The sequence below is a fragment of the Dysidea avara genome, chromosome 13 (genome assembly GCF_963678975.1).
Source record: "Dysidea avara chromosome 13, odDysAvar1.4, whole genome shotgun sequence".
Classification (NCBI taxonomy): Eukaryota; Metazoa; Porifera; class Demospongiae; order Dictyoceratida; family Dysideidae; genus Dysidea; species Dysidea avara.
The window spans coordinates 4,816,214-4,833,646 of NC_089284.1; the positions used below are offsets into that span (position 1 = coordinate 4,816,214).

The 17,433-nt window shown below is 38.8% G+C and overlaps 2 protein-coding genes across 2 annotated transcripts; both read left to right on the forward strand.

The window, feature by feature from the left end:
- The first annotated feature begins 2,153 nt into the window (after nucleotides 1-2,153).
- On the forward strand, nucleotides 2,154-4,353 carry LOC136243304 (proton-activated chloride channel-like). The gene is made up of 2 exons (XM_066034827.1): nucleotides 2,154-2,400; nucleotides 3,204-4,353. Exons 1-2 carry the CDS (start codon nucleotides 2,260-2,262, stop codon nucleotides 4,203-4,205), a joined length of 1,143 nt encoding a protein of 380 aa, XP_065890899.1. The 5' UTR covers nucleotides 2,154-2,259; the 3' UTR covers nucleotides 4,206-4,353.
- Nucleotides 4,354-4,414: 61 nt separating this feature from the next.
- On the forward strand, nucleotides 4,415-17,377 carry LOC136243303 (threonylcarbamoyladenosine tRNA methylthiotransferase-like). The gene is made up of 11 exons (XM_066034826.1): nucleotides 4,415-4,651; nucleotides 10,684-10,840; nucleotides 10,888-11,118; nucleotides 11,166-11,277; nucleotides 14,857-14,960; nucleotides 15,014-15,180; nucleotides 15,334-15,479; nucleotides 16,359-16,419; nucleotides 16,472-16,591; nucleotides 16,644-16,706; nucleotides 17,034-17,377. Exons 1-11 carry the CDS (start codon nucleotides 4,565-4,567, stop codon nucleotides 17,331-17,333), a joined length of 1,548 nt encoding a protein of 515 aa, XP_065890898.1. The 5' UTR covers nucleotides 4,415-4,564; the 3' UTR covers nucleotides 17,334-17,377.
- The last annotated feature ends 56 nt before the right edge of the window (nucleotides 17,378-17,433 follow it).

Below are 17,433 nucleotides of genomic sequence, written 5' to 3' on the forward strand. Positions count from 1 at the left end.
TGTGTTTACCATGAGTATAGGTGTACCCCTGATTGATGGGAAGGTGCACCCCTATGTACAGTATCCCTGTAAGGTACACCCGTATCATACAATAAATTAATCAGTAGATACATCCCTACCATACAGCAAAGTAATCAGTAGGTATATCCCTCTAACATCAAGGGAGAATTATGACACCCGGAGAGATACAGCTTAACTTATATGACCTTACTTCGAAGTCCTAAGCCAAGAATACATTTCTCCAGAAATTTAATTATCACATCACAGTGCTAACCATCCTGTTAATTACATCATTGTCTTAAACAGGAGTGAGGTGTTATCTCCATCAGTGTCATACTCCTCTATAGAATGTATTTCTTATGCTATCTTCCATGAAATGCACGCAGTGACTATAGGTGCATTACCCGTCTGCTGGCTCCCCCATGCTGGATCTCCTTGGGTTATGCGAGACAACAAGCACGTGGCTGTGGCGTGCCAAGCCTTGTAACTAACTACAAGAGCTTAATAGTACCCTGCAGGCTACCTACCTGCATTAGCATACATACATGACTGTCAGCTGCAGAGCTGAACAAACTGCTGTAGTTGTGACTCAGACATAAGATATACTTGCTGCCACAATAGCATCTAAATGGCAAGCTGAAAGTGCATGCCTACCACAGCCACATGATGTCATCCTGGGATGGATGGTCTTGTTGTAGCTCAGTGGAGATTGATGATAATGTTGTAGTAATACTCAACTACTCCCATACTTGATAAGTTCCTGTACTATGCCCTGTAGCTTTACTATCAACTCAATAAAACTCTTCTACTAAGCTTTAATATCAACTCAATAAAGCTTTTCCAGTATTGCAAAGAATTGGTGATACTGCTGCTCTTTAGCTGCCACTGCTGCCCTGCTATAGCATATAATGACATAGAACAGGCTAGCTGCTACATATGGTACCACCTCAAAACTGTTGTTGATACCTTCTAACGCATACCACAATCTGCCTTCTGTGCAAACCCTCCAGTAGGCATTCCAGTATCCGAGATTTTTTAATAAAAAAATTCTCCGTATATTCCCCAATAGAATCCTGGCACAAAATAACAACTCGTGTTTAACTTGGGATTGCTCCGTCGTGCAAGCTCCAATGAGGATGAAAATTGCTGTGGGGTTTTTCCACACGATAATCATCATGAAAATCTTTGTTTTATCGTGCGCGTTACATATAAGTAAGTTTTGTGTTGTTTTGTAATCTTTTCAAGCCATGCAATGTATGCAGAATACTTTAAAACTTTTAAAAACGTACTGTTGGGTGGAAGGTAGTCACTGGTGCTTACTTTAAAGTGCGTAGTTACTTCGCTCTGGTTAGCGATTTTCAGCTCCAGAGCAATTTTCTGATGGCTGTGTCATCAGCTCAAAGGTATAAACCACTTCAAAGTCAGTATAACAATGCCATAATTGAAACTACAACTCCACCTTAAGTATTGTTGCATCATTGTGGTACCTCCACTTTAGTTGTTTACCTTTATAAGTTGTTAACTTACTTACTTGAGATAGCCACTTGCCTATGGGTATACACCATTGTAGAGAAGTGTGCAGTGGGTGAAACATATTTGCTCACCACAAAACATACAAAGATCACTGAGATCCGATACGATCTGAAGTTACTCTCATTACATGTACAAACTTGCAGCTAGAAGCAACTGCAGTTTCAAGCTAGTCCAGATTGCTAGATGGCTTCCTGATTCAATTGTGCCATTTTCCCCTTTAAAATGTATGGGGAGCCCTGGAGAAAAAATGTACCTTTTTTCAGTTTTTAAGCACTGTGCATGTCAAAGTAGCTAATTCCAACCCAACAAACTATATATTTCTGAGATCAGCAATCAATACTCTATCTAGTGAGCATATAAAAAGCCCATTTTTCCAAAATTTAAAAATCAGGCTGGAATGCCTACCTCCAGTGCCCAACTGGTAGACTTGATAAGAATAAAAAAACAATGCATTTTATTTTGATTTTTTTATAGTTCCGGACCTGTAGTACACGTAATGGTCACTATACGGAATTTTACAGCAAGATTTCAAAATCAGGTAAGATTTGAGAGGAGGCTGCACGAGATTTCAAAGAGGTTGCGGACCCGCCCTCGAAATAGAATTACAGTTATTGCGTAATTTCTATTGTTGGTGCACTTGCGGGATAAAGATGAGCTGTACTCTGAACTGTAGTGATCGGTTATCAGCCCGTGCACAAATAAGCTTACATTTACTGCTTACCGAGAATGGGAGATCTGCGCGAGGGGAGAAGAGTAAGGATGAAAGTGGGCTCATCAGAATCAAGTGACGACGACGATTATGATGATGATGAAGATCAGACTAATCTGTTTAGGAGACAAAACAGCGTTCGTCGCTTTTCAAATTGGGTGAGCTTGTTGTGTGATTACAGGGGTTGATCAAGGGGATGGATGACCACCCACCATGCTTTGGCTCTCCATGAATAGACTTGAATATGTGTACTGAGATCTAAATCCAAGAATTTTTCTCTTTCACAAAGTTACTGAATATTCAGAATTCAAGAATTTGCCACTATCATCTTAAGAGTATTTATCTTTTTTATAACTTCATGATTTCAGCTTCCAGATTCAATCTCAGGATTTCTCTGGGGGTCTGGCACAGCCAATCCTTTTACCCTGCTCGCTTTTGGGGCGGTGCTCACTGTAAAAAGGATCCAAATGCTGGACTTGTTCATGCTGCCACTATAGTGGCAGCACGAATCAAATCGCAGCATTATTAAATAACTGAATGTTGGAGTGAAGCCATAGACACCATTGTCCGGAGGGAAAAGTATCTATGGTAACTATGCATGGTCTTACTGGAAGAGGATAAAGTGCATCATATACAAGAGCTTAGCTACATAAGGCTGACACCTGAGCAAATGAATTTTGCTTACTTCACCGCCTTCTGAACCTTGAAGCGAGATTTAAAACCATAATTCTATCTCCACTACAGGATTTAGATGTTAATTAAACTCAAGTCCAGTATGCAGACAAGTGCCACCCAACTCATCAAAAAGCGAGTGGTGTAAAAGGGTCGGCCGTGCCAGACTATATCAGAGCATGTCATCCTAGCAAAGCTTAATGTTAATACTGTATCCTGGGCCATCCACCCCCTTTGATATTATTTTCTGGATCATCACCTACTTTACATTTGCTGCTCTGTTTAATAGCTGTATCAAACACTAGACACTGCAAGTAGCCCCCGGCTCCATCAATTTTCAGAAGACCAACCAGATGGTGCATTCAGCAAGAATGACAAGTTAGAGTTATACCAGCCATCATGTAAGGACTGGCTAAAGCTCTTGATTCTACCAGTAGTTTACATGGTGTTCATTGGAGCTGCTGTGGTATATGCATTCTACACAATCACTGCATTAATACATTCTTATCAGTACCCAGTACAATCTACTAGTTATCGTACAGCATCAAGCTATCCTGCCATTGGTATAGCCATCATCCCAGACTTCTCTCAGTTTGTGGGTTGTGAGTATCGTTACTATGATGACTATTCCCCTGACCCAATTGTCCCCACCAAAGAGTGTAAATATTTCAACATATCATTCACTTCTAAATTGTCAAACAGCACAAGAAAGTCGATGGTGTTTATGGGACCAACTGACATAATGAGGAGACAAAGTCTGGGAGTACGCTACACTATCAACACTACACAAAGGGAGTACAATGCTATTGAGTATTTTGCTTTTTATCAGTGGAGCAATGTTGTTAATAAAAGTTTAGACGACCAGAGACTGATATTAGCTGACTTTGAGGACAAAAGCACTTTATTCACGTTCCCCGCTGGATTCAAGACCTGGGTAAAGATGAGTTATATAGAAACAGAACAATATGATGGTAAAAGGAAATCGATAGAATTTGAAATGGAGATTAGCTTAGCTAAATATCGAAGTTTCATGTATAATAATTCAACAGATTTGGATACTTGTACGGTGTATTTTGAGTGGGCTTCACCACGATATGTGTATATCAAAGAAATTCTGTCCACTAACTTTTGGACCACAATTGGAGCATTGTGTGGAGTGTTTATTACATTACTGAAGGCAGGAGAGTACTTCAAGGCTTGGATTATTTGGGTACGGCTTGAACAGAAAAAGAGGAGAATGTCCCGCTCAGAGTATGAGAAATTTAATGAAGCTAAACACCTACTGAACTGACTTTGGTCCATTTCATTTTCACTACATATTTTAATGTCAGGCCTCTGAAGATCCTTCAGTAGCACATATGCACCTTGCAATGTATGTGTAAATGGTATGTGCGAGTGTGTGTAGGGGCAGCTACACCTGCACCCTACAAGAGATTGGTGCATGGGCGTAGCTAAATGAATTATGTGCGCGCGCCGCCGCCGCCCCCTAGTAGAAAGGATGCCCGTCAGGTCACGAAAAGTCTTCCGTAGCTCCAAGGATATTAGGGCGAAAAGTCACTTATCAACCGGTCGGAAACTATAATACTAATACTGCCCTAAATAAATAGAGTTATTGCGTAATTTATTGTTGGTACACATGGGGGAAGAAAGATGAGCTGTAGTGACGGTTTAGCGGATATCGAGGATTGTGCTGGTGAGAAACTGGTGCCTTCTGTCAACAATCATGTATTACCAAAGGTACGTGCCTTAACTGTATGGCTGCACGCCGTGTTGTAAGTCGAGTTGTACGTTTTGTTCCAAGGGGTACGACACCTCTCCAAATCACGTACGCCCTTCAGCTACCAAATCACAAATCAACAAAATCTCGAGCGGTTTCGCCCACGCAAATAATTAAAACTGCTTGAAAATTACTCTTGAAAACATATTTTTAAACAATACATTTATCATGAACTACCAGTGTTGCCAGATGATTTGCTCCAAATGTTCATGTGAAAAAATAAATTTGTTCATAAAAAGTTCATAAATCCATAGTCACTTTCCGAAAACTAGCCTACACATTATAAATAGGTGGATCTCTGGGTTAGTAGGGCAATGAAGAGCAAAAAAAAAAAAAAAAAAAAGGTTACCACATAAAATTGCCAAAAGTTCATAAAAAGTTCACAGATTACTCCAGGTTCATAAAAAAGTTCATAGATTATTTCAGGTTCACAAACCAGCCAAAAGTTCATAAAAAGTTCATAGATCATTTCAGGTTCACAAACAAGACAAAAAGTTCATAAATCTATGAACTTTATTCACAGCATGGCAACACTGTGAACTACTGTCCTTCAGAACACAGTAATAACATCACAAATCACACTACAGCAATCACAAGTGAAGTTTCAAATCACAAATCAGGTTTCAAATCATGTACAGATTTGTGAAGGTGTCGCACCCCTTGTTTTGTTCCCCTCGTGATTTCCTCTGGAATTCTCATGTTTTAGAGATCATCAGCAAAACACTTCATCAATTGGTCAGAAATCGGTAATTTTTCTAGGGACATGGATACATACTGTCAGTCTGTTGAAATATTTGCAACTGGGAATCCAATCACTTTTCTGATCCTCCAATATGCAAAATAACAATGCAGGCAGGCAGATTTAAATTCTATTTTTTTTTATAGCTGAATGACATGGTGGCTCGTAGGAACCCAGAATGCAACATGTTTTAGCTAGTTACTTTATAAGTTGCATAATAGCTTCACCAATAGAATAATCATTGATACAGCAAGGAAAATGGTGGCGTAGGTGAGGATGAGAAATTAATTAGTACATTTATGTGGCCTTATGGTTGACAAATTATACAGGTGAAAATCAAGACAATCAAAAATTCTTGATCCCAGTCAAGTGTATCAACTGGGAAAGTGAAAGTGCTCAAGCCATGTATTTCAATTTCTTAGTATGGTGTATTACCATGTAAAACATCACTAACAGAAGAAAAGTACATGTAAAATCACAGGGATATGGGACCACTGTGTTGGCCAACTAAAGGTTTTAAGGTCAGGGGGAGGGGGCTCGGAATGCTGAAAATGTATTTCTTGGAGTATGGCTGGAATCTGTACAATAAGATTGATATACTCTATGCTCTAATAGAGCGATCAAGGCACTTACATAAAGTGAAAATCCCTTAGTGTAAGTTCCCAATTGACAGGTAGCAATCATCAACATTTGATAAGTGAACAGATCACTGCATGTATAGGGCTACCCACTCACACAGTTGGCTGCTTTGCCCTCTAAAATGTTCTCACAATCTTTTTCATTCAATTGTTAAAGGCATCCGTAATAATAGTAATAATAAGTAAATCAGTATGCATTTGCATCCAACCTGAACACCTCTTGAATAGCTGGCCTCATCTTTGTGAAACATAGTTATTCAAGGATATTCCCATAAAGAATAATGTATCAGTGATTTATGCATGACAAATTGGGTAAAGTATAGGGTGTCGATAATAGGTTAATGATTTGTGCACTACTGTCTTCTTTTCAATAACACATCATTCACTTACATGAAATAAATAAATTTGTTGCGGAAGACTAGTCTATCAAACTACAAGTTCTTATGTCATTACAGTAAGGAATCACAGGTGTTTGATGAAACCATGTCATTAACTTACACTACCCGGGATTTGAACCAGTTACCCCTCTTGCTTTATAACTTGTCTGTCTTGTACAGTGGGACCTCAAACACTTGTATGCCAGTTCAATCACAAAAGTGTTCAGATAAGTGAATTAGTTTGGATAAATGTGAAACCCATTCAGTTATATACAACAGCTGTGTTCAAATACTCTAATAGAACATACAATTCTCTAATAGAACATTGACAAAATATTCTAATAGAACAGTCACCACTACTGTTTGGATAATCAAAGGTTTGGAAGTTCAAGGTCCTACTGTACTGTACCAAATAGTCTATCCACTATTCAACAAGCATCTACTGTATAAATGTTGTATACAGACTTTCTAAGATATACTGTAAGCGTATAAATTTTTGTGGATTTCGTGATTTGCAGCTGATCCATGAAAAATAAAGTGATCCACAAAAATTAATCCATTTTGAAACTCACATCTCGGCTCGAGCAGACCTAGCTATTAACTATTACCACCAATACACACTCCTTATACTATTAATGCACATAATTTGCAATGCGCTACCATAGATATGATATTATGCTGACAATGACACATGCACCTGTTCACCAAAGACCCGTTTCCTCTGATTCCAGCAGGCAAGACTCTTTTGTGGTGAGTCAACCCCACAAAATGGTTTGCTTAGTCCCAGATAAGTATGCCAGCGTAAATGGAGTAACTAGCCAAAGCTGTTAAGTTGTAAACCTTAAACGCAACCTTAAAGCACGAATTTTGCTCCCATGGATCCTTGAGAAAATAAACTGGCTCGTCAAGATTAAACCACAAAAATTATACCCACAAAATTTAATACACTTCCAAACTTGTCTTTGGCAAACCATGAAAATTTTACCCACGAAATTTAATATGCTTATGGTACTACACTGCCAAAGCAATTTTTATTGAGAGATAGTTGAATTATGAAATTTGTGTTTACAATTCTTTTATTGGCTTGAGGTAGTTGAAATGCTTCAAAGTTTAAATCCAGTGGTGAACTATTAATTCCAGTAATCTTTCAGGCATTATAAAGTAGTCTTGTGAGCCAACCATGTATGTGCGTAGGTGTGAAAAGCCATGTCTGGTAACCCCTGCCACTTTTGTTGACATTAATAATATTTTAGCAGTGCCAATCCTCAAAACAGTTGGTGTATATTTTGATGTAACACCAGAACAACTTGTAAAGGATCGGACACAGATAGTTCCCTCCCCAGACACACCACCAGATACTCTATACCCTTTTGCATCAACAACTTTCTCTGCTACTCTTTTCAGCAGTACAGTGATAATTTACCTGATGTTTGACTGAAGTGTAATTCCAAACATACAAAGTCAGAATCACTAAGTATTTCACAAGCTAATATCGTGGGCTCTGCCAGTTATTTGTTTGAGAAAAGCCCAGAAATTGTGAATAAAAAATAAGCTAATTTGTACATATATAGTAGACTTTTTCTTTAAAATGTGGACCGCTTAATTGCTAAATTAGCAGACTTCAGATTTAATGTTCTTGCTGTGTGTTTTATTAGAGTAGTTTCATTGCATGTGCTAATATAACATTGTGAGCCTGCTGTATTTTTCGTTGCATGAGTTATATAATGAACACTACTGGTGAGACAAAAAAAAAACCGACTTATCTTTGTAGAGAAGGTTTGTTATGCGCCATAACCAAAAGTCCATAATATAGGATCTACTATAGACCCTTGCTATAATATTTTACCCTGAAAAAACAGTGCTTTGAAGATTTGTTGACAATTTATTTGTCCTTTAGAATATTTTACATTGATCTGATTTGTCATTATTGAACTAGCAGGCAACATTCATTTGAGATAACAAGATGATTAATCAACTTTTCTTTGATACCTTTGTATTGGGTTAGTTATCACTCTCTCACTACAGAGCTTAGTGACAGAGAGGAAAGTTTAAACTATTTCTGTGAGCTAACATAAAGTGAAATTTGAGCTGAATGGCCCTGTTATGTTTATCGTTATATATCATCATGTTTGAATTTTCAGCTTGTATTGTATGTAGCTACAGATCTACACTGTCATATTATATTCATCTATATTTGGTTAACCATTGCACATTCAGTTTTATTGTTCATGCCAGCTAAAAGAAACCAATTGTTGATTGTACACTCAGCAGTATTCTACAAGTACCCTATTTCCTCTTATAAAAGTTCCTTTGCAGCATTTTTGACCCGGCCTGTAAACAAATAGGGCCTTTATTTGAGACCGGGTTTTAATTTTTGATTGGTCCAGCCAATACCCAGCGTTTAATTGAGTTTGGGTGGTGGTAGAACAGGATTACTGTAATGGTAAGCATAGAAAACAGTAATACAGTGTGTTGACCATATAAACAGGTGTAGGCAAGGCTGGATAATAGTTGTATCATACATATCTGCATGCATGTGGACCCGCCCGGACTACTCATGTGATTACTTGTAGTACTTCATCCCTCAGAAGGCTCTAAACTCAAGTCTGAAGCAGCAGCAACAAGGGAAACAATTAAAGCCATTAACAGTAATAGCCCAGGCCTCTATTTGAGACCAGGTGTTTATTTTCCAAAGGTGCTGGAAACCCCCCCACTTATATGCAAGACAGGCATTTAATCAAATATGGCTTTTGTACAAGGAAATACAGTATGCAGATAGCTCTGGTATAGAGCCGTAGTAGCTGGTCAATATTAACATTGTACATGAAATTTCAGTTAAAGTAGTTGCCACTGGTTGGTTGAAAATTTTACCTTCAGGAAGTGCCTTGTTTTAGTAACATTTCGTGCCTTTAATAAGTAATAGCAAGAGTACATAATATATATATTCCTAAATATATATATTATGAACTCTTGGTAATAGCATTTTCAAAGCAAAAATCACTGCCATTGCCAGTCATTGTTAAATCCCTCTGTGCCTCCCAAGTTTATGAGTAGCTAACAAGTTTGTTTGATGCAACCAAAAACAATCCTGAAGATGACAGATGGAAGCCTCTCAACACCTGGACTAGCTTTGCCATTCCTTCTGCAGTCCCTTCACATTTTTCAGTTGCCTAGCCCTAAAAGATACAGGTAAAGAAATACAATTTGCACATCTGTAAGTGTGTTGTTCCCCTTGTGAGCAGCTGACAGCATCAGCTGGAATTTGCTGTTGTAAAAATAAATATTGCACAGTGCATCATTGCCTTGCTGTTGTGGCTGGTGCTGTTAGCAGTTGTTGTAGTAGCCATATTGTCCACCATCTGCCTCCACACTGTTGTTGCCACCATGACTGGTGTCAGCTTCTTAACTGTGCTGTATGTACTTGTACATTACAGCAAAGCTGAAGCTATTCTTTTCCACAAACTTGTCCCACCCCGTGTGCTAGAGGTATCTGAAATAATTACTGCTACTAAATGTTAGCAAGTGATGACAGCACATAGAAGACCCTGCTCCACATCTTGATGTTTATTATCCACTGAAGAGCTTTGGCTGCTGCTTAGATAATCCAATTGTATCCTGAATGGCAACATCTGATCTTATAACTCTTCCCCACTACAGCACATTGTTCAGGAGATGCCTGTCCTCTTGAGCCACTAGTATATTGGTATTAGCATGCTGTATATCCGTTCTTCCATCAAGGTTCTTTACCACCTCCACACTTCCATCAAGATTCTTTACCACCTCCACATTTTCTGTACACCACACCCTTCTTTTGAGATCCTTTCATTTATGCTTTGTCCTGCCAGTGAAGCGAAGATAGTTTATCCCATGAACATCTATATAACATTGGGTGGTTACCTCTGTCCTGACTAACAATACCCAAAGTGCTCTCTATTCCCAATCACTTTCAACTGGAGTCTTACATGAGAGAATAGCAGTGATCCATATAGCTATATAGAGTGGTGGCAGTGACTGCAAGTTGTTAGTCACATACCACAATATCCCATGGATGCCCCTCCTATATACCATATAGCCGGAAAGTTTTGCAGGAGGAAACTGTGGCAAATTTGCTGGTTTGGAAAAAAATTTTCTGCCAAACTTTCTGGCTATACGGTTGCTTTAATGGACTGTATGAGTGTGGCCATATGTATGACTTTATATGCTGTAGCATACTTTTAAAATGGCATCACTACATGTAGGCATTGAGGAAATCAAAGCCCCACCCACCAGTTGCAGCAGATAGCATCATTCCTGGAGCTCAAGTGATCTACATTAAAACATGGGGATGTTCCCATAACAATAGTGATGGGGAGTACATGGCTGGACAACTTGCTGCCTATGGCTACCAAATCACCGGTAAGATGGATCATGTGGTCTGCATCATGTGATCCAACTCTCCACAGAGTCTCCACTGGATGCAGAACTATGGCTTCTCAACAGCTGTACAGTGAAAGGTCCTTCTGAAGACAGTTTCATCAATGCAATACGATCGGGCAAGAAGTTGAACAAGAAACTAGTTTTGGCAGGATGTGTTCCACAAGGACAGCGTAACCATGGAGACCTCAATGGACTATCAGTTGTTGGTGTGCAACAATTAGACAGAGTGGTTGAAGTAGTAGAAGAGACACTGAAAGGTACCACCACCGCATGTATCTATCCCTTGTACTGTTTGGTTGTGTAGGGAATTGTGTGCGTTTGTTGGGCCAGAAGAGACGTGGTGGTAATGGTGTGTCTCTATCGCTTCCAAAGATTAGAAGAAATAAACTGATAGAAATCATTCCTATTAACTCTGGGTAGGTGTGCACATATATAAACTGGTGTGACCATATATCAGTTGTTTGGGTTAGACCACTTTAATGTGGGTGGTTGCTAAGATGCAAGTATTTGTAGTGTTTCCACAGATACGCCACTAATCACAATACTAGAACTAAACCTGACCATAGCACGAATCCTATCAAGTTACCATAACTACCAATATCACAGTACATATTTGGATGAATAGAAAAAAATGGTTTTATGACACATCACTTATAAACGGCGTCAGCTATGTGTTTATGTGGTGGAGTATATGCCTATTACCAAGGATGATTAAAATCTTGATATTATAATTGAGGCAGCAATCTTACAATGAATATATAGCATTTAATATACATTGTCAAATTAACCATTAACTTAGTATGTTAAGTGCATTGCTTTCACTGGCCACTTTGGAATTTGTGTTATGACGACGGCTTAGGTGGTATCAATTACAGAAAGGCGTACAAATTCCACCTGTTTCTCTGGAAACATTCCTAATTCTTGGCAGGTCTTCTTTTTCCCAGAATTTTGGTGTTTCCAATTGAATCAAACGATGTGTGTCAACACTTCTGGTTATTCCACTCTGTGTAGTATAGAAGTGTTACTGTACGAAAGGAATTAACTTAGTATGTTACTGTCAGTGGTGATACCTTTGAAAAGTGACCTCTTTGCTCTATCCTTGTTAGTGAAATAGAAATTCTGGCCTGTGATATTCATTGCTTCTGTACAGAATATCTTATTATTCCTTGGGAAGTTATGGAGATCCTCAATAATTGAGGACACTTATCTTTGACAGCTTGGTGGGAAAAACTTTGGCAGACGAGTAGCATTTTACCACTACAGTAATTCTTTTCATTCAGAACAAAAAGTCACATATTTGCCAGACTGTTTTGTTGCTGAAATCCTGTTGTGACAACGTACCTAAGTTGCCACCAGCAAGCTGTACAGTATTTACATAAGCATACAGGAAAAGTTTGGACTATTTTTCATACCACCTGTGGTAGTGACTGTATTGTTTTTGGTGGTGATCCACTAATTGCTTGTTAGTAAACATTAGTATTAGTGGTGATGTTGCTGTAAGTGGTGGGTAGCTATAGCAGGGCTTCTTGTACCATAGCACAACTTCATTAGTATAATGAGGTTGTAATGGTTGAGCTGTTGTGAAGTAAAACATTTAGTCTAACTAAATCGCTTACAGTAAGTGCACCATTTTTACATTATAGCTCATGCGTGCATGCGTTTGTAGTGCTGCCAACCTGCTCGTGGTGTACCTGGTAACACACCACTGGTTAGTGGAGTTGGCTAATGGCAGCTCCCCTCTTCTTAACTGTGTGACGGAGGGCCAGCATTGTTAGCCTTGCAAGCCAAGACAATGCTCTTTGCATACACTTCTTCGTGCTTTAAGACGAAGCTACTGAATAGCACCCAGATCAGATTCCCTTGGTCTGACAAGTAGTGCAACACCATCATAAATCAATTTCATGCTGTGACATTGACATCATTTGCATCAAAAAAAGTCATTTCTACACCGGTGTGGTTTTGTTTCAAATCATCAATTAGTAATGCTTTACACTCTGTTTAATGTAACAGTCCACTTAATGTGAAGCTGTTATCCTGGCTTCCCATCCTCTTATGTCATAAGCCAAATCCCACATATTGGCAGTGTACAATACTAATCATATTATATAATTTGATGTCCTTCAAGTTAGAGAAATGACATGATATGGCTTTTGTTTGATGGTGACTGTTTATATTCACTTTCTTTGAGGATATCCTAAAAATGACATCCTGACTTGATGTCAACTGATGCGTCATTTCATCACACTGTGACTATGGTGATCACATGGTCCATCCATGATGACCTTGGTTATGGACTTGGTGCATAGCAACTGTTTTTGTTGTTGTTTTATGCAAGTGAGTTTTTTGTTGTGACCTCAAGATGTACTCTTGTTAATTTAATAAAGAAGCGTGTACCCCCTCCATGGTAGTCAATGACAACTGTCCACCAGCCTGCAACACCTATTGTGACCTGTTGCACCAGGACAGCATGTCTCTGTTCAATGCAACAAGGTTTTCATGTCAATATAGTATTTGGATAAATCATAGGCTGTGCTACTAACTACATGTTGTCACAATCACATGAGCATGGTCTTTGCCTCTTTTCTGTTCCCTTAGAAAGAGGGGACACCTGAGCTGGTGGTTTCATCATCCATATTATATTAATTTATTACTATTACAAATAACAGCAGTCTGTGGAGCCATATTGGTATGTGTATGAAATTAAAACACCTCATAAACAAATTAAAATATGGTAAGAGTATCCCCTACTATACTGTTTCACTCTCGCTGTGGATTTCTTGAGGAATTCTTTTATATAAACCTATCATGTTTGCATTGTAGTTACTCACGATGGCCTCACTCTGAACAGTGTACACATAGTGGCTTGTGTTGTGTGTAGTTTTTTTTTTTTTTTAACATGGACACTTAAAATCAGAACTTATACCCCACATGTATAACCACAACAAGTTAACATGGCTGCTATGGTCAACTAGTCAATGAAGTTGAAGAGTCATGTTCATCTATGAAATTCAGGAACACATGCTGCACATGGTGAAGACACATTGTATGTTCTTCCTCAAAGTGGTATGAACAGGAGGGAGTAGTTTAGCCAAGTTTGGTTGAAGGGTTGTATCAACTTACCTGTGCAAGATTCACACGTTGAAGGCTCATATATCCCATGGATTGGGTGTGGTGAACCACAAGACATTAAGCCATACTACTGGAAGCTTTGATCAGACTATTAATTTCCAATTTCCAATTACCACACTTGACTGTTGCTATTTGTTGGACAGGTACTTTGATTGCTGCAAACAGTCTTTATGTGGTACATACTCAGGATAGTGGGGAGAGCATTGTTGTTAATTCTCTGGACAAACTGTGTTGTGTGCCAACCAATTCTCTAGTGTCCTATTATACTGAAGGTCAACAATTCACAACATTTCACATTAATAAATCGGCCGTGTCAGCCAATCACTTAAACCACCAACAAGTTATGCAAATGGTAATGCTGTTGGTGCCCCATGCTCACTGTCTAATCATACTTCTGTTCTGTTTGTCAGCATGCAGGTCATTACTACCCCTTTCATTTGACCCTCTTTCTGAGTTTTATTTTTTTAGACCTAATAGTCAGTATTCAGTTGGTTGTCCGTGTAGATCCAAATGCAAAATATCACGTGCATAGAAATAACCAATGAAACTTCACGCCGTCTGCCCCAGGGGAGGGCGCACTAGTTTAAACTGAAGGCTACTGATGTCATTGACTACTTTCAAGGACATAACTTTTTTAAACTTGTTTCCTGGTCAACTAACCTGAAATCAACTGGTACATACGAGGATTGCTGGTGTTGCCCATAGTATCACATGACCTGTTAATGGTTTTTGTTGACCAGTTGTTGCCAGGTAACTGGAGGTGACCTTAATATAATTGAGGCTAGAGTTTAATAGCATTTCTATAAACCATATTAAAATTTACAGCATGAATAATTTACATCATGAATAATTTACATCATGTGTAGCTGCCTCAACCAGTGTACCTACTGTAAGACCAAACATGCCCGAGGTGACCTGGCTAGTTATCCTCCAGAGGAGATTGTGGCTCGAGCCAAGCAAGTATTTCAAGGTGGGTAATATTGATGCTGTGTGAATCCTGCTATGATATCCCTGTGGATACAGAGGGGGTGAAGGAGTTATGGTTGACTAGTGAAGATACTGGTACTTATGGGAGAGACATTGGGACCAGTTTACCAGAGTTACTGTGGCAACTAGTTGATGTGATTCCTGATGGTTGTATGATGCGTGTTGGTATGACCAATCCTCCGTACATACTGGAACATTTAAAGGTAGCATATGAGTTTATGTAATGTTTCTGGGTTTGTGCATACATGCCTGTATGCGTGCGTGTGTGTGTGTGTGTGTATACGTGCACGCATGTGTATTTGTATGTACACATGGTGTGTAGTGTAGTACCAGTATTAACTGTTGTTTGCTATTAGGAGATGGCAGCCATCTTATCACACCCAAGAGTGTACTCATTCCTACATGTCCCGGTACAGTCAGGATCAGATGCTGTACTAGCTGACATGAAAAGAGAATATTCTGTTGATGATTTTTGTGCAGTAGCCGATTACTTACAAACTCAGTAAGCAGCAGCAGTAGCAGCATATGGTATCAATTATATGTACCATTTGTACCTCATTACTAGTACTAACACACTGTGTACAGTGATATATAGTCCCACTATAGTGTATTGCTGCTGTCTAGTAGCGAGTTATTTTTCAATGGTTGGAGCTCCATATAAAGTCTATAAATACTACACCTGTACAAAAGAATTCTCATGAATTTGACAATCAGAATATAGACATGGTTGTTTACTTCTACTTTACTCAAGTGGATGAGTGTGTGTACAGTTTGTAAAGGAAGGAATTCGGGGGGCGGGTGATGTCATGTTTGTTCTATGTAGCGACCATTTCATATGGTAATGACCTAACATTATCATTATGTACACAGTACATGCATATACAGCTTCATTGTTATCCTAGCAGTAGCACAGGAATGCCTTCCTGGTGTGATGTTTTTGTGAAGCCGTGGTTCAGAACATTATGGCTTGTTATTTTTGATTTTATTGAATTCCTCCGTTGGCAGTCAGATGAGCTGCCCTAGAAGCTCTTGTTGCTGGCCTTTGTGCTCTATGAATATCATGCCTTACCTGCTTATTTCATCCATCAACAAGTGATAAAGAGTAGTAGTCTCTTGGTCTGTATCAGTCGATGTGGTATATTGACTGCCATACATGATGTCTTGTGTGTGAATTACTTCATAATACAAGTATGCTGGTAGTTAGGCATGCACTATATGCTGCTAGCATTGAGGATATTTTATACCTAGCATAACCAACAAAACTGCTACACAACACTACCAGCCAGTGTTTGTTATCTTGTAGCGGGAGAAAAAGAAACATAAATTTTTTTTGTTAAATTGTTTTGTTTTCTGTGCATTCTAACTTTTGCATATTTCTTAGTGTTCCAGGCATCAACATAGCGACGGACATAATCTGTGGATTTCCTACCGAGACAGAAGAGGTAGGTGGTTGTGTACTGTCATGTCTTCATGATTATACCTTCAACCTTGCAGGACTTTGAGCAGACATTGCAGCTAGTCAAGCGATACAAGTTTCCATCTCTCTTCATCAATCAGTTTTATCCTCGTCCTGGCACTCCTGCCGCCAGAATGAAACGTATTCCAACACAAGAGGTATCTCCTATTATGTTTAATTGTTATGCTATTATCTTAGCTATTTGTGAAGGTAAAGAGACGCAGCAGACAGCTAACAAAATTGTTTCACTCATACCATCCCTACCAGCACAAGGTGACTCAGTGTACACTGTAGAAAAGTTCTCAAAACTATGGATGTGGTCCCCTTATCATCAATGCATTTTTGTCACACTTTGTGAACATTGATGTTCCCAATGAATGGCTCTGTTTACAAACATCCTTGAAATGATGTTGAGTTTCTTTAATCATATTACAGTGGAAGCCCTCCACAACAAACTCTGGGCCCAAAGTTTTCTTGCTATAAAAAAGTAAGAGACTTTGTTTGTATAACCACTAAAATATGGGGGTATTTTAATAAAGAGGTTCCATTTTAAGCACTATGTTGTGCATATTGTTGTTAGTGCAACTTGTTTGTTGCTAGGTGGGTGAACGACAGACAGTATTGGTGACTGAGATATCAAGTGATGGAGAACATTACGTTGGACACAACAAGTTTTATGATCAAGTGCTAATTAGTAAATCATGGGGGGAACACCTCATGGGTGCCATGGTAACTGTCACCGCAACATACGCTGACAAACATTACATCAAAGCAACACCTTGTTACCAACAAAAATTACCCTGGGCGCCAAATAACATTGTAGCATATTCTCTAGCTATTGTAATATTGATAGTATCAGTGCTTATATGGACATTGTATGCTTTGATAAAACCAGACTGAAAATGTTATGAATTCTTGAATGATTTAATAATTTGACCACCCAATGCTATCATAACTAGACAGTGGTATTAAGTAAACAAATATACTCCCATCACATAGT

What these genes read in the sequence shown, in the direction of transcription:
- LOC136243304 (XM_066034827.1), top strand. Translation starts at nt 2,260, where the DNA reads ATGGGAGATCTGCGCGAGGGGAGAAGAGTAAGGATGAAAGTGGGCTCA. An exon ending in TTCGTCGCTTTTCAAATTGG is followed by an intron (nt 2,401 to 3,203) that starts GTGAGCTTGTTG and finishes TCTGTTTAATAG; the next exon opens with CTGTATCAAACACTAGACAC.
- LOC136243303 (XM_066034826.1), top strand. Translation starts at nt 4,565, where the DNA reads ATGAGCTGTAGTGACGGTTTAGCGGATATCGAGGATTGTGCTGGTGAG. An exon ending in ACATACTGGAACATTTAAAG is followed by an intron (nt 15,181 to 15,333) that starts GTAGCATATGAG and finishes GTTTGCTATTAG; the next exon opens with GAGATGGCAGCCATCTTATC. An exon ending in GCCGATTACTTACAAACTCA is followed by an intron (nt 15,480 to 16,358) that starts GTAAGCAGCAGC and finishes CATATTTCTTAG; the next exon opens with TGTTCCAGGCATCAACATAG.